This window comes from Musa acuminata, chromosome BXJ3-6 (genome assembly GCF_036884655.1).
Source record: "Musa acuminata AAA Group cultivar baxijiao chromosome BXJ3-6, Cavendish_Baxijiao_AAA, whole genome shotgun sequence".
NCBI classification, from domain to species: domain Eukaryota; kingdom Viridiplantae; phylum Streptophyta; class Magnoliopsida; order Zingiberales; family Musaceae; genus Musa; species Musa acuminata.
Window position 1 is genome coordinate 35,431,535 of NC_088354.1, and position 21,427 is coordinate 35,452,961.

Genomic DNA, 21,427 nt, shown 5'->3' on the forward strand with positions numbered 1-21,427 from the left:
ATAAGGACGCCATTGGCAGGGTACAATGTGGGGACGTCAAGGGGAGTGCTTCATCCAGACACGGAAAACGTTAGATGGACGATTAAAAACGCTTGGGTGTGTGATAAACATGCACCCTAATATACTTACTCGTGTTCATACCTTCTATGTTAACCGAGGATGAGATGGACCCACAGAGGGATCAAGGTGTCTGGACATCCCCGAGTATGATGCTTGTAACAATGTTACAATAGTTTGAATCCATAACGCCGTTGGGAGACGTGGAAGCGACGCACTGAGAGGTAGTTAGCTGAACCATCATTTCATATCGTTCCTCTCTGTTAATTTGAATCTCACGTTGTTTGATCTCTCTCAAGCCATGGTCTTCTACCCCCTCTCGCTTCAATATCTCCGTTTCAGATCACTCTCTGTCGTCTTGAATGCGCTCAAGCCATGGTCTTCGACCCCCACTCGCTCCAATATCTCTCCGTTTCAGATCACTCTCTGTCGTCTTGAATGCGCTGCCGCCATCCTGCACATCAAGTAGGGTTTCATTTTTGTTTGGCAACGATGCCAACCACTAGAGATTGGCGATGCAGAAGTTTCGATCTTGTTCAAGGAGGCATCTTGATCTGCATTGTGTGATTAGAGATACTTTGAGCATTCTCTGTTTAGGTAAGGCGTTAAAACTGATTTCTAGGTTTGATTTGGTTTTCCTCCTTGGATGCATCTTTTCTGTATATATTTTCTTGTCTAATGGACTTTCCAGAATTTGCATTATTACCACATATGTACATGTTGGTGTGACTGTATGTAGCCCTGTTCTTCGTTCTGAGAATTTAATTTGCATCCTAAATGTTTTCAGCCTAAGCTTTTAGCTGTGCAGGATGAACTTGGTTATGAAATCCGTGATTTTGCTGACGCACCAGTCGAAGTTTCTGCTTCAGGTTTTCACTCTCTTTTAATTATGTCATACATTTTCTACGCCTTCTGTTCCTGTCGGCTTCAGTTCTTATTATCCATTTTTGTGTTGTCGAAGGCCCCTAGACAGACCATGGGGCGGTGTGTTTGGAACAAAGTTGATTGATTTCTGAGAACTCTTCTTGCCGCAACCTTCTTTTCAGTCATGTTATGACGATATTATTTTACAGAAGATATTTTCTGATATTGATCTACTAAAACTCTGAACTGCACAATCACAAACACTAGAAACCCACAAAATGTGGGAGGCAGAAGCAGCGACCCGCAGAGCAAGAATGACGAAGGTACATAGTCTGACTGGATTAGTTTTCCGTTTGAGGTCCTTCAATGTCGTAGTACGCAACTTGTCTTTCTTCTCTGCTAGTAATCAAAGACACTTTTCCTCTGCCTTTTTGTGTGTTCGTGTGTGTGTGTTTGAGATAGAGAGAGAGACTCGGTGTTGAATAGACTTGTCTGTTCAGCTTCGTTTTTTATGTTGCTCTGCAGTCTTCTATATGTTTAATGTTCTCCCTTCAAATTTCTTTTTATCTTATATGAAGATCACTTTGCTCAGATTCTCTCTCTTTATTCTTTCGGTAAGGGGTGACCATTCTGACTTATAAAGCTGAGAGTTTAAGCAGGATTTACAAAAATGACTTGGAACATATTAATATCAGGGGTTCCTTTGGAAGAATGATTATTGATAATTTTTATAGCAAGGACAGAAGTAGCACGATCAAGATAATTAAAGAACTTATTTGCAATGCAACAAAAAAAAGGCTCCAAAGGTAATCAAAATGGTAAAGAGAATAGTTTGTAGAAATGTCTATTGATGACATAAAAAAGAGTTTTAGTATAGAGGGAAATGTTGAAGTTTTTAAAGATTAATATGGAAAGGCTGGAAGTATATAGGACATTGAAATTGTTCAGATGGCACTTATCCATTTTTTAGTGATATGAGATATTGCCTATGATCTAAAATGTTAACTAAAGTTCTATATCTATGTGCTTATTTGTTATTAGATAGTAATAAAAAAAGTTTTAGATGAACGAGTGTTATTATGACTTTTTATAATCTGCCAAAAGGTTCTCTTATTTACTTAATTGAATTATTTGCTAGCTATAGATAATTCCTATATTTTAGATTTTGTTTAGTTATTTAGCAGCCACTAGACAGTACTAAAAATTGGTGAAGCCAATTTCTCAGAATTGCATATGAACTGGTAGTTGTTTTAATCTGCATAATTCTAATGGTTGAAAAGAAGTAGCATGTGTGTTAATAGTGATTTGGCTTGGGATCTTACTCTATGTTATATTATATGCTTTTTCTGTCTACAAAATCTTAAAGATTCATCACCTGTGTCATCTGATGAGATATTTTTACAAAGTTTGTTTAATATCTGTGAAACAAAATCACTTGCACTATTGTACAGTCCAATTAGTTCCTACAACTTCATATCAGTGTGTTGTCTGCTGATTTTTATCATCTGATTCTCATTGCATGTGGTAGTGCTGATACTAATGCTGTGTTTTGCAGACGTTTGCCATTGATTCAAGTAATTTATGAATAAAAAATCTGTATGTAGTTCCTTTAAGTTGTATCAGGTTTCACATAAATTAACCATCCATGCCTTCTTCAATCTAAAAATAGTGCATTCATGTCTGATAAATGCACAGGATTACTAAAATTTCATAATAGTATTAACTGAACTTTTTTTAAAAATACGTAGCTTTTGTCTTTGGTTCTTATAATCAAGGTTCGCAATACCGTACCGTACCGGAGTTTCAACCTGGGCTCGGTACCGGTACGGTACGGTATACCGCTCTGTACACCCAGGTTACCGCTACGTACTGTAGCTGTGCTACAGTACTGCTACAGTACCGGACCGGTAACAGGCGGTCCGCGTATCGGAAGCCTGTCGGACCGGTACGTACCGCCCGTACCGAGCGGTACGGACCGGTACTACAAACCATGCTTATAATATTGTATTACGCTTTTAGCATGACAGTCTTGTGGTAAGCCCAGGATAATGAAGTCATACAATTCTGCGGAAATTAGCCTCGTCTAATAAGTATTGAAATAACTTAGGTGCATGTTGAAGCTCTGATGTATTTTCAATTTTTTCTCAGGTTAAATTTCTTATCTTTGTTATGTTTAATTATCTACTAGTCTTGTTTGATCATATTTTTTACATTCAGTTTCACAACTGCTCAAGCACAACATCGATCTACAAATTCATATACTAAAGAAATTTGATATGCCATTCATTACAAACTATCTTTTTCTATTATATGGATCTTATGTTGATGGAACTTACTAGAACAGAGCTATAGAGAGGAAAAATCTACTTTGTCCTAGTAACATATGGAGAACATGCTATATGGGACTGGTTCTTTACACACTTAAATGCAAGGTCTGCTGTACCGAAGCATACCGCCCGTACCGGGCGGTACGTACCGGTCCGATAGGTTATCGGTACGCGGACCATCCGGTACCGCTACAGTGCTACAGTACTATACTATATCGCTGCTACAGTGCAAAAAATAAAAAAAAAATATTCGGTACGCCCTGATGTACCACCCGATACACCGGTACCATACCGTACTGAGCCCGAGTCGAAACGCCGGTACGGTACAGTACAACGAACCTTGCTTAAATGCAAATTTTATGGAGCACTGATGTAGTTCAATAAATTAAATTGAAATTCTTTAGTGAATTAGGATTTATTCTTATAAATATCTTGAGTCTTAAGGTTGTGGTGTAAGGGGGAGGCAAGACACATTGGATGCTTTTGAGAATATTCTCTAGGTTTCTAAAGGGGGTTGAAAGATGAGTTTTTCGAGCTTATGTAAGATGCATGCAAGGAAATTTGTGCTTAAGTGAAGATAACTCAATAGTCTTATAATTGATATCATATATTGAAGAATTTGATCTTCTCCATGGAGGTAAGCAGGAAATTACCGAACCATGTTACATCATGTGTCGACTTTCTAATATGCTTTGGATTGTTGATCTCTGATAGATTTTTCTTTTGGTTTTGGAATTATTTTCTTCTTCCCCAACACCAAGTAACTTATGCAACATGATTTACCTTTCTTTTGGTTGCAGATCTAAAGCTTGATGGTCCAATTGCAGACGAAGGACCATTATATTGCTCAACTGACCGATTGGATCCTGTTCCTCCTGAACAAGAACCAAAAACAGTGGAGACCATCTCCTGTTTCTGATCCTAAGCCAGCAGCAAAGGACCCAACCATGTGAAATGTCTTTCCAGGTACCTTTCTGCTTTCATTTTCCTTTATCTTCCTTTAAAAAATTGAAATGATTTCTCTTCAAGAAAAAGATTAAACATGAGGGGATGTTTTGGACTTAGGAAGGAAAGATGTCATGTTATCTGTCCATCACTTGCAATAATTAATACAAGCAAAAGATGATGTGCAAGACTGGCTATTTTGATCCTTTGTAGTAGATCTACTGCTGTAAAAATCGAGCACGTTAAAGAGAAGTGGAACAATATACAATTGGCCACAAATGGATTACACAGCTAAATTGGTATTAGTGGTGTCATAGAGAGTGAAGCACTTTGGATGCTGACAACACTGAATGGTGAGCTTCTAATAAGAGCCAATAAGTTTGTTCTTTTCTCGAGGTTTGAGGGATAATCCAGAGTTGACTTTATATGGTCTGATGTGCGATGAACATGAGAAATTGTTGGATGAACCCAATCCATGGCTTTTTCAATACGTCAATTCCAATCCCAACACTAAAATATGGTTGATGTGGAAGTCTCAAGAGGTGGAAAATATCCCAACAACCCCTTCAGAGGTTGGATTGGACCGGCATCCATGACTTTTCAATACACGTCTCAATCCAAAAGAAAACTGGAAATGTTTGAGATGGCCCGGCATCATCATGCAATAAACTACCGAGTCCGCCCAAAAAATTATCATGGGACATAAAGAGCCAAATTGGGTTTCCACCCAAAAAAATTAGGTGCATCTTGGAATGGAATTCAAATCCAAGATTTGAGGCTACACTTGCAGATTCTCATGATAGTTCTGAATAAAATAATATGAGAACTAACATGGTTTAGATGTTGTTTTCTTCATTCCTTGCAGATTGACTGAGGAGAAGTGGAGAAGATTGCAACATCTACGTAGCATTTGAAGACTACGATACTTGAAGGTTTGTACACATATCAACCACTTGGACTTGTGACTTTAATTGTGGTAGGGAAAGCAGTGCCTAAACTTGACCACCGGAAATTGATGGGCAACTACTGACTCACCTATTCATGGGAGAGCCTCTACCATTAGTTTCATGTCGCCTCCTGTAACTTCATGAGTTTAAACTACTCTCATTGAAGGAGACATTTAGTGACAATTTTCTTCTCCGCCTAAGATTTGTAGTGCTAAAAATTAAAACATATATAGGGCATGAAAATGTTTATTTTCATTACAGAAATAGCTTCCCTGCTTGTAAGGGAACTTCGTATGCTGCAGTATAATTTTTATTTCTTATTTTGTGATTGTAACTTTTAACGAAACAGCATTTTATCATATGAACTTTTAGTTATCTAAGACTTATCCATCTAAAATAATTTCTGTCAGATTTAGGAATCCTTGCAGTCTACGTTTTATGTTTATTCTTTTTGTTTAACGTGGAAAATTTTTGCTAATATTGTGAGTAGAAGTGGAAAAAATTGGGGTCACCGCATAAAGATTTTTCTTCTTATTCTTCCCTCCCGTCAATCATAAAAATGGAAACTAACATTCAATTAATAAATATTAATTACAATGACATACTTATAATGTTCACTTAGTTGGGAGTGTTATATATGGTCATGACATCAGTTGTTACAGTACGATTCCAGTTTGCCTACAACGTCGGACAGGTGGCTACCTTCTCCAGCATTAAAAGTCGGAGTTGTACCCGAATCCGTTAGCTGCGGGTGGTAGGTGGAGCGTCCCATGAGTTGGGTGGCCTGCCGGGCGTACCCGTCTCCAGCCACGAAACAGACCCATTTCAACGGCCGTGATGGAGCGCAACTATCTCGGAACGCACAGCAGCCTTGGGTGGGACCCGCGACCCGGAGGTTTTAGATGTGCGGTGGCGTCACAACCAACCCCACGTGACCACCGGCGCGTCCGAATCGCCATCGGTAAGCGTTTGTTTATTTGGGGCAGCTCTTCCGCGCACTAACTTTTACCTAGCCATTCATCTACCTGCCTGTTCTCTTGCGGGTCCCACTTCCACCATGGTTTGCTGAGCTGAAATAATAGTCGGCGGCATCAGAATTGGAGAACGTTCATATGGCCGCCTACTCATCGCGTAAAAGTTGAGGTAGACCGTTGGGTCAAAATATTCTGTCTCCATTCATTTCCTCTTAGTTTGGAATAACCGACTGTGGAGGGGTACATATGTAATTTACTATTCGTAATATTTTCCTTGTCCTTTCAATCCGGTAGTTGGTAAGAGAGAGAGAAAGGGAGGGGTAGGTGGTGGCGAGCACAGGAAGGCGCAGAGCGGCGAGCATAAAAGGGTAGCTGCCCCCATTCGTCCTTCACCGTCTGCAAGACCGCTGCTGGTTAGGTTTGTCCTTGGTCTTTTCTTTCATGATTTCTTCCTATGGTGCTTGTTCTTCTTGCTTGATCTTTTGTGGGTCTCTGCCCGTAACTTCCTTTTTCTTGGCGGGGAAACGGGTTCTCTTGAATGAAGAAAGAATTAGGAACCGCTTGTTTTTGGCTTATTTTGCTTCACCGTGGGTCTTCAGCCTTGATGAGATGGTCCTTGATCAAGAATTTTTATCATTGTTCTTGCACGAAAGGTGCTTTGCTTAGATTGTGTGGACCTAAGCTCTGCTTAGATTGTAAGGTACTAAGCTACTTCTTGATTCAGTCTGTCGTATCCTGAGACTTATCCGATCGCATAGTTTAGGGCATAAGAGAGTGGCGATGAGCATTCTTTTGGTTGGAAGATTCCTTCTCGACTAGAGATGCATCAAAGCACTTATGGAGGTTAACTGGTCCGTGTGCTACATTAATTCATTCAGTGGCTTTGCAATACGTGGTGATGATGAATGCATATTTATGCTAGAGGGGCTAATAGAAGCCACTGCAGGAACAAGTAAATGCTATGTACCGCATAACATATGATATGATCATAACAGCATACGGTTCTTATTCTGCAAGTGCCTCCAAATGATAATGTTTAGTGATTAATTGCTTATGATCCAGACATCCTTAAGAATATCATGTTTCTGAGACTCAATGTTTATGTCTCTTAATTTTGCAAAGTTCCTTCCGATTTTCAGGTACTTTGAGGAGAGTGATATTAGTGAACTTGTTACATTGTCATGTCTTAGTAGACAAAGATGTGCCACGTAGCAAATTTCATTCCAATTTTTGGGAGCTTTTGAGGATATTGATTTTAGGCAACTTGTTACAGTGTTGTGTCTTAGTATGCATCTTTGAGTCTCAATATCTAGTTGTTTTGTGGTTAATTTTTTACTCACTCTCTCAGAGAGATATAAGTAATGTTTGTGCAATAATATGTGATCCATTCTCAATGTGCAAATGATCATTTTTCTATATAATTATTCAGGTTTCATTCAAAGAAGAACAAAATCATCATACTGCAGTTAGCCATGTCAACTGTGTCAGATACATCTTTGAGAAATGGCTCCTTAGGAAATAACAGTTTTAGGAGTGAATCATTTTCAGAAGAGAAAGACATGGGTCTTGTACGGGAGGCTGGTTGTTTATCCATAATCGTGCTTGGTGCTTCTGGTGACCTTGCCAAGAAGAAAACATTTCCTGCACTCTTTCACCTTTTTCAGCAGGTTCGTGGTGCTTATCTGTTTCATCATATATTGATTGATATGTATTATTTAACTATGTAGTTTTCTTTGATAACTAGAACGTGAAAAATGACCTCGTTATATGGCTTGTTTTTCTAACAAATCATTGTCCTCTTCTCTTGATGAATACTTATGGTTACATGTTGGAAGTTTATTTTTGACTTGTGTTTTATCAAACTTGTCGTTGATGTCTAAGCAAAAGCCTGCTGTTTATAATGTGATTTTTTTTGGCATTAGGTGAACTATTAATCTTCAGTTCTCTATAATTTCTTTTTGTCCTTATCAAGCAATATTTTTCTTGATAATCTTGGCTCATTTAAGTTCTTTGTTTGGTTTTGGGTCAATATGTTTTTGAGTTTAGCTTATTTGTTGGTCAATGCCATGATGAGAATTTCAGATGAATAATCTTGAGAAATTTTACATGGAAAGGAATAAAAGGTCGCTGCTCGTTCCGTGTGTTGGCACATTATTTTGCTTTCCATGAATAGTAGTGTTCCTAAGAAAGCTTCGAGTTCTTTAGATTATGGATTGTTTTTTGTTAATTTATGCATATCTCAGTTTGTAAAGGGTTCTTTTGTGTTTTTAGTTGATTCTAGGTTCTTTTTTGGATTAGTGTCTTACAGCTGAGATTCATTTATATTATTATTTTTTACATTAATGTGTATTATTGTACATTTGAATTTACATGTTGAAATGTCAGATAATGTCTGTCTATTTATGCATCATATCAGTTTATGTATGCATAATAAGTTCATGTTTACAGTTGTAACATCTGTAAATTTTCTTTGTGATTTATGTTGCATATTATGATCAATGCCATTCTTTTGAATAAAGATATCATATAGTATATGCAATTTCAGTAACGTACTCATGTTGCTGGAGAAATAAATAGGGATTCTTACAAGAGAATGATGTGCACATATTTGGTTATGCTCGGACAAAGCTTTCAGATGATGATTTAAGAGAACGCATCCGTGGGTAAGACACTATTTTGTCATAAAGCATCTTGATCACTAATGAGCTTCATCAATAATTTTGGCCTTAACCTCGCACAAATTGTGAAATATACCTTCTCTGTCATTCCATTTTCCCTTTTGGATCATTTGAGATTTTGATTATGCATTGGATATATTTTGTTAAAATGTATCTAATCTTGGATGGTAGTACTTCCAAGTTCCAACTAATATTACAGTGATGTGATAAATGGGTCAAAACAAGATTCAAAATTACTGAAGGAAAAAAAGAAACAAGTTATACGAAGCATGATTGTCCATTATAACAAAAGGGTTGAATCTCACACTTGAATGATCTTTAGTTTCTTCTAGCAGCATGGGGAATCAAATATAGAACATAGGTAGCATGACAACTGGAAATGTTACATCTACTGGTACAAACTGGTTGTGTCATCTGGGACAGTCGCCTAACAAACATCATCTGATAAAATCTTATTAGTTCACTTCCTCATATTTGTTGTTTTTCTGCAAGGATGTTATAATCAGAGCATTGGTAGGATTTGATGGGTCTGATTGTTGTTACAATTCATGTCTAATGAGGTCTACCTTTCTAGTGTGTGTTGTCACCCTCATTGTGAAATATATGATCCGATGTTGTTATTTGATCTGGGCAATTACTTGTGTGTTTCAGACATTCAGTAGATTTTTTTTATTCAGAAATTATGTATTGGTGGAGATTCCATACAATTGGTGGCTCAAGTATGTTTTATACATGGAATCAGGATTAATTTTTAAACAACTGATCCAAATAATTCATATGGACACTACATTTTCTCAAGTTTACTCTTTTTCTATATTTTTGAACTAACTCCATGATCAAAGATAACAATTAGAGAAAATTGAGCTTAAACCAGTGCATCTGATCCTTAGGCTATCAACAATCACGCTAAACAATGACACTTAAGCAATAACACATGCTGCAGCAGTATTGAGGTCAAAGTCAGTAAAGTGTTTTGGAGAAAAAAGTCAGCAAACTCTTTTGGAAAAAAAGTCAGTAAACTGTGTTCCTCCATGCACTATGATCTTATCTGGATCAAAAAGTCATGAATCTCCACCTATATATAATTGTTTGGACTCTCCTTTTAGTTTCTTGGAAAGTGCTAACTTTATTTAGCTAGAAAGGCTCCATCACCCATTTGCCTTATATAGATAGGTCTCTGGTTTATGTTCTCTAGTAACCCACCCTTATCTACTAGCTTCATTTCACTTTGTTGATGAAATTAATGAGCTCATGCTCATCCTCTTTTCCTCAAAGAAAAATATAAAAAAGAATTTGTGCTACAATAATCATGGGCAGAAGTTAATTTTACTTGGCAAGGAGCAATGTGGAGCCGCCTGCCCAAAGTACCAAGTTCCTAATTGCAAAGTTCATAAGAGATATTGAAGGTTATATAAACATAGGAACTTTGCAGACAGATGCATGCAAGCATGAAATCTTGACAGCTACATATGCCAAAAAGAAAAATACTGAGTACAATGAGAAGTCATTGTTGAGATTTGGAAGCACTTAGTTTAACTGGTGATATCACACTCAGTGAAGCTCAATGACACAAAGATTCATGCTTCAGTGGATGGATTCCAAGCAAAGAATAAAAAGTTTGCATTGCATATTTTAACTGGTTGATTTTAGATCTTCAAATGAACCTCAGAGAAGCAATAAAATTTAAAAATGGACTTTTCATTCCTTTTTGCAAGTACCTTTCCATTTGACATTTGGTTAGATGAAAATGAGCACAATAGAAGAGAACATTTTCACTATTACAGTGAAGATTCTGACCATTTTTTTTACATCTTTAGTTTGTTAGTGTTTTTCTGCAATGCAATTTGATAATAGAACTGAATTTTGTCAATGTTGTTCAGATACCTTGGCAAAGTTGTGTCAACTGAAAATGTAGAGATTCTATCGAAGTTCTTGCAATTGGTAAACTGATTCTACCTCTCTTACTCTGAACTTTTCTGAGTTTAGGAGGTGTAAAATTTATGATTGCTTTGCAGATTAAATATGTCAGTGGCTCATATGACAGTGAGGAAGGTTTTCAACTGTTGGATATGCAAGTTTCAGAGCATGAGACATCAAAAAATTCCCAACCAGGAACCTCTCGCAGGCTATTTTACCTGGCACTTCCTCCATCTGTGTATCCTTCTGTCTGCACAATGATAAGAAGACATTGCATGAATCAGTGTAAGCTTTCCCATAAATTTCATAAGATGTGATAATTAGGTTTGCTAGTATAATGTCACTGATGTCATTTAACATAGAATTTAACATCTGTATGTACCTTATGAATTTGTATAATTCATGCTTGTTACTATCTAGATGAATGATTCATGATGTCTTCTTCTCTCTCATTCTTGTCAATGAAATGGACCAAATAGAATTTGAAGAAGCCATTGCAATCTTCAGGTTTACCAATGACATTTTTCAGTTACTAGTAGTTTGGGTAAAATACATTACTAAATGAAAATATTTTCTACTTCAATGGCTGTAATTTTCAAAGTGTATGTTTCCCATGTCACTTTCCTTAAGAATTTTGTTGACTGTCCTTCATCTATTATTTTTCGTAATAAATATGTTACATTATACTTTCCTGCAGACTTTGTTATGGTTGCAGAAAATAATTTCTATGTTAGTAAAAAGCTTTCAGAGTTAGTGCAGAACATTTGTGAAAAACTGCTTTTCTTTGATGAATTTGTAAACAACCTTTCCCTTTTGTTGCCACAGAGAGAGAGAGAGAGAGAGAGAGAGAGAGAGTAATTAATTATTTTCCTCTCATATATATTTATCTCTTTTTCATTTGCTTCTCATTACACATATTTCATGATTATAATTTATAACATAATAAAAGTGCATAGTTTTCTAGCTTTGCCACAAAAGAAATGTTTCTGCAAGAGGATTGGAAAGGATAACTATTATAACATTTTAATAATGGTTCGGGAGCTTCTTGAAGTTTCAATTATGTTGTATTGTGATAATGTGGTATTTGCATGGTTCTCATGCCATGCTGAGGGTATGCCAAGACCATTATTTGTTTTTTATTTATATTTGTTGGTAGACCTCATAGTGTTTCTTGTGTTGCACCATTGGCATAGGTCACTTGACAACAATTAAATCCTTGGTTCTAGTAGATGCAATATGTAGTATAAAATCTTGATAAATAAGTACACCAACATCATTCTGCATTAATCATTCACAAAGTACTTTCATATAAGTTTTATATCATTGTGTCAACTTAAGAAACATTCCCTTCTTTTTGTCTGAACTACAAAACATTTATAATATATCACTTTTCCTCCTAAGAGTGCTAGTTGTAAAGAACATGGGTAGATTCATGAGCGACAATGATAATAGAAGAGTTACATCATGCATACTGTGGCAGGAATCTGTGTTATTATTTTGGCCTCTGTGTCTGAAAGATACAAATTTCTCTTTCTAATTTTACCTTCCTGTGCAACCATCTGTAGTTAGATTCTTACATTGTTTTCTCCTTTTTTTATTAGTCTTTTTTCTAAAGAGTTTATAAATAAAATATGTCAACATCATTCTGTATAATTGTTAAGAAATTTTTTTCAGATAAGAAGTTGAATCTCTATGTGCCAACTTCTGAGGTTTCCATGTCATGAAGTGCAATTAGTGCTTTTGGCAACCCACAATTGAAGATTTTGTACTTCCATGAATTGATTTTATGTTTTCATTATATGTTTCCTTCCAAAGGGAAACTTCTTGTTCTTCATATATTACAGGATTACTAGTTACACAAAAATTTTGTTATTTGATATATGATTATATCCAAAGTAATTTCCTATTGGCATCATAATGGGAGTCTTCTTCCTTTTTTATGCTGAATCTTACTAGTTCTTTAAATTAATATTTCTCAGCTGATCTTGGTGGGTGGACACGCATTGTGGTTGAGAAACCTTTCGGAAAAGACTTGGAATCTGCAGAAGATTTAAGTGCCCAGCTTGGAGAGTTATTTGATGAAAAACAACTTTACCGAATTGATCACTACCTGGGAAAGGAGTTGGTTCAAAACTTGGTAATAATGTGTAACTGGAACTGACATGCTTCTTTTTTGAAGGGATAACTGGAAGGGAGGACACCCCACCAGGCTTCTTTAATCTCCCAACTAACAATTAACTGTTTTCCTATGTCTGGTTTAATTTACAGCTGGTGCTTCGTTTTGCAAACCGCTTCTTTATGCCTCTTTGGAATCGTGATAACATCGATAATATACAGGTAATTTTTGCTCCTACAGGAGCTGTAGTTCAAGAAACATGGGTAAATTCATGAGCCAGGAGGATAATTTACAAGTGTCTATCATGCATAATTTTACAAGAAAATATGTTTTCTTTTGGGCTTTTCATCTGAAACATACAAGGCCCCATTTCTAATAGTAGCATGCAATGGCTGTGGATTTCTTGTTCTCTTTTTTCTGGAAGCCTGAGACTTCCATTTCAGCATCCATAACTCGTTGGCACTAGCTTTTTTGATGTGTTGTTTCCCAAATCCTAACTACTTAATAACATTAATTCATTTTGCATTTTGATTATACACGTATCACGGGAAAAAGGCACTTTATGTACTATATATTATTTTATGGCCATCCACTCATTGTATTTCATGAGTTTGAGAGGTGCCACCATTATTCTTGCTTCTAGAGTAACAGTTCAATATTTTGATATAACATAAATAATGACATCGTCCTTTGTATAATATTTTTTTGGAAAGCATGTCGAATTGTTACGGTCTTATCATCCAGAATATTCTCATTTCTAACATAGCAATAACTCTGAACCTGCAGATTGTATTCAGGGAGGACTTTGGAACTGAAGGGAGAGGAGGATATTTTGATGAATATGGGTATGTATATTTTATGCATTTTGAGAATTGGACGAAACATACCTTCCAAACTAAGGACCAGATCTTTTTCCTGGCACTGGAATCAGTTCTGAGAACTTTAGCAAAGCTTGATTGGTGATTGGAAGAATATGCACAGCTCATGGTTTAGACTTTAGAGAACTTCCTAAGAGAAAATTTTGCATGATTTTAGTTTGGATTATGCCTGTGTAGTTCCTATCAGATATTTCCTTACTGGGGTGGAGTCTGTACTTTTCTTTAAGATGCTCTGAAATGTACTTTATGTATTAAATTCAGACAACTTCATTAAGTAGAAATTTTCCATAATAACTTGTTAATATTGTTGGAGGCCACACTGTTTGGTAACTTCCAAGGAGTCCAGTTTTTGCAATAGAGTGGATAGCTTCTTCTTCTTCTTCTTGAAAGAAGCGTAGGGAATCTTGTTTCTCTGTCTTACATTTTGACTGCAAATACTGGTGGTCATATTATATACTATCATACATATAAAATTAAGGTAAATAATCTTTGTTAACACTGTTTTGGTATATTAAATATTAAACTTTTTGAAGGCTAACCACATTTATCATTTTGCAGAATCATTCGTGATATCATTCAAAATCATTTGCTACAGGTAATGGAAAGTAAAGTATTGTTGTTTGTTTGACAGATTAAATTGTATACCTAGGACTATTTATTCTCTTAGAAAATTGATTGTTCACTTTTGAAGAAATGTGCAATATGACTATATTTATTCACCATTCATCTGCTTGTTTGTAAATTGTTTATCTTGTTAAAAGTAATGAAGAATGGAAGATGACGCTTAAAAACATGCATGTAATGCTACTGAGGCTAAATTGTCTCCAAATACCCCTCAGCTTCCTTAATCCTTTTTTGGCTTATTCTAAAACCTTTATTTTCCTTAAAGTTGTTTCCATTCTATATCTTTCCTTGCTATTAGATGTGATCTCCCATATCATTTACATTTAATTGATGCTAGAATTATATCTTAAAATTAGATTTTAATTGAAGATGTTACTTCTTTGGTCTCACAAAGACAACTATATCAGTTTGATCTACCAAAAGAATATACAAACATTAAACCTATGTCCTCAGTTGTTTATGGCATTAAAGATAGTGCGATCACATGGTTTGTTTTCAAAAAACTATTAACTTTTATGGCCTTATAGTGTCCCAAAAGTCTTGTAAAATTGACACTTTCAGCAAATATAGATAGTCAGTCATCCTTCTGTAAGCTGTTTTTTCTCTTGTTATTCTAGACTGATTTTGTTTTGTCTCAGTGTCCACACATGTGAAAATTAGTTTTGTCACTTCATTAACTCAGTTCTTCACCAACTAGATTATATATATGATGGGCAGATTTTTTTTAAGTTCAATATTTATGATCCACCATCCATCTTCACTTGAATGCTTAAGATCTTCTTGCTTGAAATAGGACCTTGTTCTTGCAGATTCGAACACTCTTCTTTCCATATCATGGTTTTAATTCAGTTTAGTAGCATTTTGTATTGATGTAGAACTTGTTATCTGCTAGATAGTCACCAATTGGCTAACTTGATTTTAAATAATTCATGAAGGCATGAAATGTATTGAAAGGCAGATGGGGTGCTACTTTCAGACAGGAGACTAGTTAATTATACATAATAGTCTTATTTTTAAAACAATTGAAACTAACTATACTTACATCATACATGAACACAGTTGTGTAGTCTTGATAGCAACTTAGCACGACCACAAATTTAAAAACCAGGTGATTGTCTTTTTCTTCAAATACAAAATTACAAACTGTCTTGACATGATTACAAAGAAGGTCAACATCTCATGACATGCTGATTATGTCAAACTTTTTTTCATATTTTCCTTGTCCTTTAATTTATTGCACATTGTTAGACTTGAAGAAACAGCTGCTTTGATACTGTTGCAGGTCCTTTGTTTGGTTGCCATGGAGAAACCTGTTTCACTAAAGCCTGAGCACATTCGGGATGAAAAAGTGAAGGTCAGAACTCATTTTGTATGCACCAACTTTAATCGTGTCTTCATCTGCTTGCCATATCTTGCACATGGCCATTTTTAATTATCCCAGTTAGTCCAACAAACAAACTACGATACATTCTTTTGCCTCCTTTATTTCAAACTTGGCCATCTTATCGTGGTGTCTTTTTCTAAATTTTTGTCAACCATCAGGTTCTTCAGTCAGTGCTACCAATAAAACCTGAAGAGGTAGTCCTTGGACAGTATGAGGGCTACAAAAATGACCCAACCGTTTCTGACAGTTCTAACACTCCTACATTTGCAACTGCCGTTCTGCGTATACACAATGAAAGATGGGAAGGTTTGGACCTGTCAATTACAAGTTATATTTCATTCTTTTGATGGTCATATCTTTTTGCTTCTGTACAAAGAACATAGAAGCAAGAAATGCCTTGCTGATCAGCGTGGGTCAACATGGTGCATGCACACCATACCAGAATGGTATTGGCTGCATCATGCCAACCTGTGCCAAAGACAATGGCAATGGCAATGGCAATGGCATGCTATTTACCTTTCTTAGCTGCTGGTACTTGTGATGTGTCAACTGACACATCACGGTGTTGATGTGCCAGCAAGGTATCAACATGTCCTCATGTTGTAAAACCACAATCTTTGCGCTAGATTTTATAAAATGCTGTAAAATGACTAAAATCTTTTCCTAAATAATTGTTTTCATATTGTGCTTATCTGAATTCACTAACACTCTTGGATATCATGCAATGCAGGTGTTCCTTTTATTCTCAAGGCGGGAAAAGCTTTGAATTCTAGAAAAGCAGAAATACGTGTTCAATTTAAGGATGTTCCTGGGGATATCTTTAAAAGTATGGTTTTTCAAATTTCATTTAGACTCTCTAACAACTCCTTGACGTTCTCTCTTAAAAAGTTTTTGTTTATCAGTCTCTAAGTCAAGCAATATTGTTCAACAACCTCAAATTTTGAATAAAAATTCACTTTAGACAGTGCTTGGGAAGTTAGAGACTGAAGAGAAATAACCATGTTGATACTTGCACAATATATTGGTTTCTTGTCCCACTCAATGTCATAATTTCTTTTCCACTATTTACTCTTGTAGAAACTTATATCGTTTTTTTGTTATTAAATGTGCTAAGGTAAGAAGCAAGGGAGAAATGAATTTGTCATTCGCCTGCAACCATCAGAAGCCATGTATATGAAACTAACAGTAAGTTCTTGATCCCTTAGTCAGTGGTGTATGGTACTGTGTCATCAGCACAGTCTTGTCTTGTAAACCATCTCATGGAATGTGTGTCTTAGTTATAAGCCACAGTTTTATCTCTGGTTGCATCATTTTGATAGTTGTTAGACTCGAGACTCCACCCTTTGAGTCTTAGTTTGCCTGCAATCATCTTGTTGACTGGCTGGAGGATATGGCTCTTTAAGTTCACTTTGAGACGATAGCATGGAAGATAGATGGTCATATCATATTCCATCATGATTTTCACCAGAATACTGGATATCATGCTAGGGGTATCATGACTTGTTTCCTGCTTCTGGAGCCTCCAAGGTGTTTCTTGCGATCGCATGTCCTTGTTATAATAATTTATTTTGTGATTACTTTATTTTCTTCTGCAGGTCAAGAAACCCGGACTACAAATGTCAACTATACAGAGTGAGCTAGATTTGTCTTATGGTCTAAGATATCAAGACGTCAAAATCCCGGAGGCCTATGAACGGTTAATCTTAGACACGTACGTTCGGTAACTTCTGTTAACTAGTATTTGCTACCCTTTATAAAGATTATATTCAGTATCTGTATCTTTCATTTGAATATAGTTCATTACATATCAAAACCCATAGATGACCCAGAAACTAATATTTTCTGCAGTCTTGTTTTGCGTAATGATCTTAACAGTGATAACTTATCCGGACAAGTACTTTTATCTTTATCTGGAACTTATGGTCCAATTTACAAAATTTTGCATCTAGGTGATAGAAGTTTTTACAGATCACTGTTAACAGTAGTATCAATCCCAAGTCACCGTAGCTCCATCCTGAAACATTCTCAGTGATTATAAGGACCAGTGACCTAAAAGGATGCTTTTTGTAATACTAGTACTTTTATGTTTGATCAGATGACCATCTGCATAGAAAGTACTTTTATGCTAGTACTTTTATATGTCATGCTACTACTTTTATGATAGATCATTAGGCTTTGTCACCAGTGATCATCTGTAGTTCCCAAATGCCACTGAGAACTTTGGTAGAGGCATAGTTCCAAAACCCAGAAGGAATACAGCAATAATTGATGTCTTAGCTAAGAACATGTCTTGGAACTCGAATGCAGATATATATGGCTACTGAGGATGTCTGATTGTCCTAGTATACCCTGATATATGATGTCTGAATGAAATAAACCAACCAATGTCTTGTGTGCATGCTTCCCTTATGTACATCCTGAAATACATATATCAATGGAAGGAAATCATATACTTAACCAACCAACGAAATGAAGTGTGCGTATGAACTTCTCATGTTGAGAGAGCTCATTTTTTCTTACAAAAAGCTTGTCATTACTTGGCCACCTAATTTTACTTTCTCCACATATTATCAGAGTCCTAATGTCGATTTCACATTCCATTCACAAATTTGCAAACTCTTTTTTCTTGTTCGGATTGTTCATCTGCCTATCACTTCGATCTCTAATTTGTCGAAATATCTTCTTCACAGAATAAGGGGCGACCAGCAACATTTTGTGCGCAGAGATGAACTGAGAGTATGTCCCCTCATAATTAATTAATCTATAGATGAAATAAATGAGTTTGGTTCTGATTTTTATTGATTGTGTGCCATAGGTCGCATGGGAGATATTCACTCCTCTTCTACACAGCATCGACGAGGGACAACTGAAGCCCATTTCATATAAACCAGGCAGCCGTGGTCCAGCAGAGGCAGATGAGTTGCTTGCCAAGGCTGGATATGTGCAAACACATGGCTACATATGGATTCCACCTACCCTTGCATAATTTGCACTCGTTAGTTAGGTAACCCCTTTCGCGACCTACATACGCCTCACTATAATAGTATCTTTCAACAAACAATCTACTTCCTACCTTGCCCTTGAGCCTGCGTATGTAATATGCACCAAAAGCCATGATGCATGTTTTGCAACAAATGACATGGCTTTCCTTGCGAGCGTGTCTCGTGCTTATGCTTGTACTACACCATGCCCTCGATTTTTGATATAAATAAACTGTTTTCTCCTTCTTGGAATCTAATGCATCATTGGTATGGATATGTTACTCCCACTTAAATCCACTGATTTGTTGATTCTTTAATATATATATTTTTTTAATAAGTAAGATGCCAGGTATCTTTGTAGGTTGATCTAATTCTGGAATTAGCAAAGGAAGATATTGCATTTAACTGCTACAAGTTCAACGCGTGTTTTATTAGTTTTCAGACGTCATCACTTGTGGCCATTACGGCGTAGTAGTTTGTCAAAGCCTCGTACACCGGAAGAAGCATGACTAAATCTTTTGACAGTGATTTGTCATTTCCGCTGGTTTTGTATTATGTTTCTGCTTAACGTGAATTCCTAAAAAATTGGCTAATATTAGCTTTTTGTCTCTGAAGAGCGCTTCATTTTCATTTTCTTTAACGTTATAATTTTACCCTAAAAAGGTGAGCGGTTATACTATCTTTTTTCAACTTTATTGTCTTTTTCTTAGCTTGGTTTGGACCGGTTTAGGTTTGATCAATAAATCTTAAGCCGGTTCAAATAAATTTGAACCAGCTCCAAAATTTTTAATTAGAAGATAAATTTAATAAATAAAATTCAAATTTTAGCATTTAGATATTTATAATTCTAAATAATATTATAAATAAATATTTTAGTACAATATATAATTTTAATACTTTTATATATTCAAACATTTTTGTGCCCCCCAAAATGTTTTCTAATTTTTAAAAATTTTAATGAAATTTTTTATTTATTTTTTTATATATTTTATTATAAATTTGGTCCAGTTTAATCCATGGGACATGTTCTTTATGCATCGAACCAAAGCCAAAAAAGAACTTATTGTAAAGAGAAGAGATGAAAGGGAAAGTAAAAAGGAGGTATATTTAGAATGTTAAGAAGTGGACGGTCTGATAAAAGAAATAAAGATGGGATGTTCTTTGAAAAAGTCAAAACCAACGACTTCTTCCTAGAATTCGTCCATATTCAAATTCTTTATCAGCAAAAGAATTCTTCAACATATGTACTGATATCTCTTACCTCAAAAGAGTAGGTAGATTGGCATGCAGCTGATAGACATGAACATGATATGCGCAACCCTTCGTATTCACCGATCAAATTTGAAGAGCCGAGATGGCAAAACAATGAGAAAGCAACAGGGTCATTTTGCAGCCCACTGAATTAAGAGAGATCCGGCAGCTGGTTAATTACATATAGTTAGCTGTCTTTTTGTTTAGATCTTTACACTTCAAAAAAAATTATATTCGTATTTTTATAATTACGAAAGTGAAATATCTAAGCTTATTTATTCGTCAGTTTTATCGACGAAACATAAAATAAAAGATAAAAAGATAATTTTAACATTGAGTGATGGACGATATCGATGGCGGACAACAATGCTGACACAGTTGTCTGGCCACCTCCGACGATAGGTCCACTCTCATCACGACGACACCCGCCTCCACTAGAAGTATGCCACTGACCTCATCATCACCCTGCATCACTCTACATCTACGTCGATACTAACACAGTTGTCAAGCAGCAACTGCCTCGACGACGATGCAGATGGTGGTGGTCGCCTCGCTACTGACTTGTTAGTCTGATCCCAGCCTCAACCTCTCCCTCTTTGCATCTGCATTGATGTCGATATAGATATCGAACGACCGTTGCACTAGATGTTATGCTTGAAGATGGCAAAGGACATGGCCATCGGCCTCCTCTACCTCCACCAGAGAAACCGTCGACTATGCATGCCAACCTCAAGCCCTCCAACGTCTTGCTTCGCTTAGACTTCGAGTCATGTCTCGTTGACTATGCTATCATCCTATCCCTTTTGCCCCTTCCCTTAGCCTCACTCCATGACCTCGTCGCCCCCTCCTCCTCCGTTGCATCCTCCTCACTCTTCTACCATACGCTTGAGTCATGCCTTCCCAAGCCCTCCTTCACCCTCTTCTTTGAAGTCTACAGCTTCGACATCTTCCTCTTGGAGCTCCTCGTCGGGAGGTCCCCCCTTCTAGGACCCGATAGAGGAGCATAGTGTCGATATCCCCCAATGAGTCCGCTCCATGCGCGAGGAGGAGCAAAATGACTCTAGCGAGGACCCTAGGTTGTCCAAGAACTAGGCATCCAAGGAGAAGCTGATGGCACTATTGAACATCACGATGGCATGCATAGCAGTCGAGGCGGAGAAGCATCTCGTTGATGCGAGGGTGCTACAGATGATTAGGGAGGCAAGGGTGGAGGTGATGGTCTCATCCAACAGTAGCGACCACTCGCTAGGGATGTGGTCGGACAAGGTGCAAAACTTGTTGAGAGAGCATGGATTAGAGGGTGACGATCGCTCGACGTTTATGTCAACGCCAACGCAAATGCAAAGGGGGAGAGGTCGAGGTTGGGATCAACCGACGAGTCAACAACGAAGGAACCACCATCCCTTCGTTGGGATCAACGGCTACTACCGTATGCGTTGACACATGCAAACGGTACTCAAGTGGCATCGTAATGAAAGTGAACC

General features: G+C 36.7%; 1 protein-coding gene and 1 long non-coding RNA gene across 2 annotated transcripts; both read left to right on the plus strand.

The window, feature by feature from the left end:
- Positions 1–298: 298 nt before the first annotated feature.
- LOC108953123 (uncharacterized) lies at positions 299–5,432 on the plus strand. Its single transcript, XR_010497327.1, has 4 exons — positions 299–654; positions 866–1,244; positions 4,049–4,214; positions 5,059–5,432. It is a non-coding gene; the product is annotated as an uncharacterized LOC108953123 (long non-coding RNA).
- Positions 5,433–6,413: 981 nt separating this feature from the next.
- On the plus strand, positions 6,414–18,944 carry LOC135581060 (glucose-6-phosphate 1-dehydrogenase, cytoplasmic isoform-like). The gene is made up of 16 exons (XM_065157153.1): positions 6,414–6,532; positions 7,544–7,781; positions 8,692–8,777; positions 10,673–10,733; positions 10,808–10,994; positions 12,689–12,846; positions 12,978–13,046; positions 13,612–13,670; positions 14,262–14,298; positions 15,610–15,681; positions 15,870–16,017; positions 16,442–16,537; positions 16,826–16,896; positions 17,307–17,422; positions 18,402–18,447; positions 18,527–18,944. Exons 2-16 carry the CDS (start codon positions 7,587–7,589, stop codon positions 18,695–18,697), a joined length of 1,572 nt encoding a protein of 523 aa, XP_065013225.1. The 5' UTR covers positions 6,414–6,532; positions 7,544–7,586; the 3' UTR covers positions 18,698–18,944.
- The last annotated feature ends 2,483 nt before the right edge of the window (positions 18,945–21,427 follow it).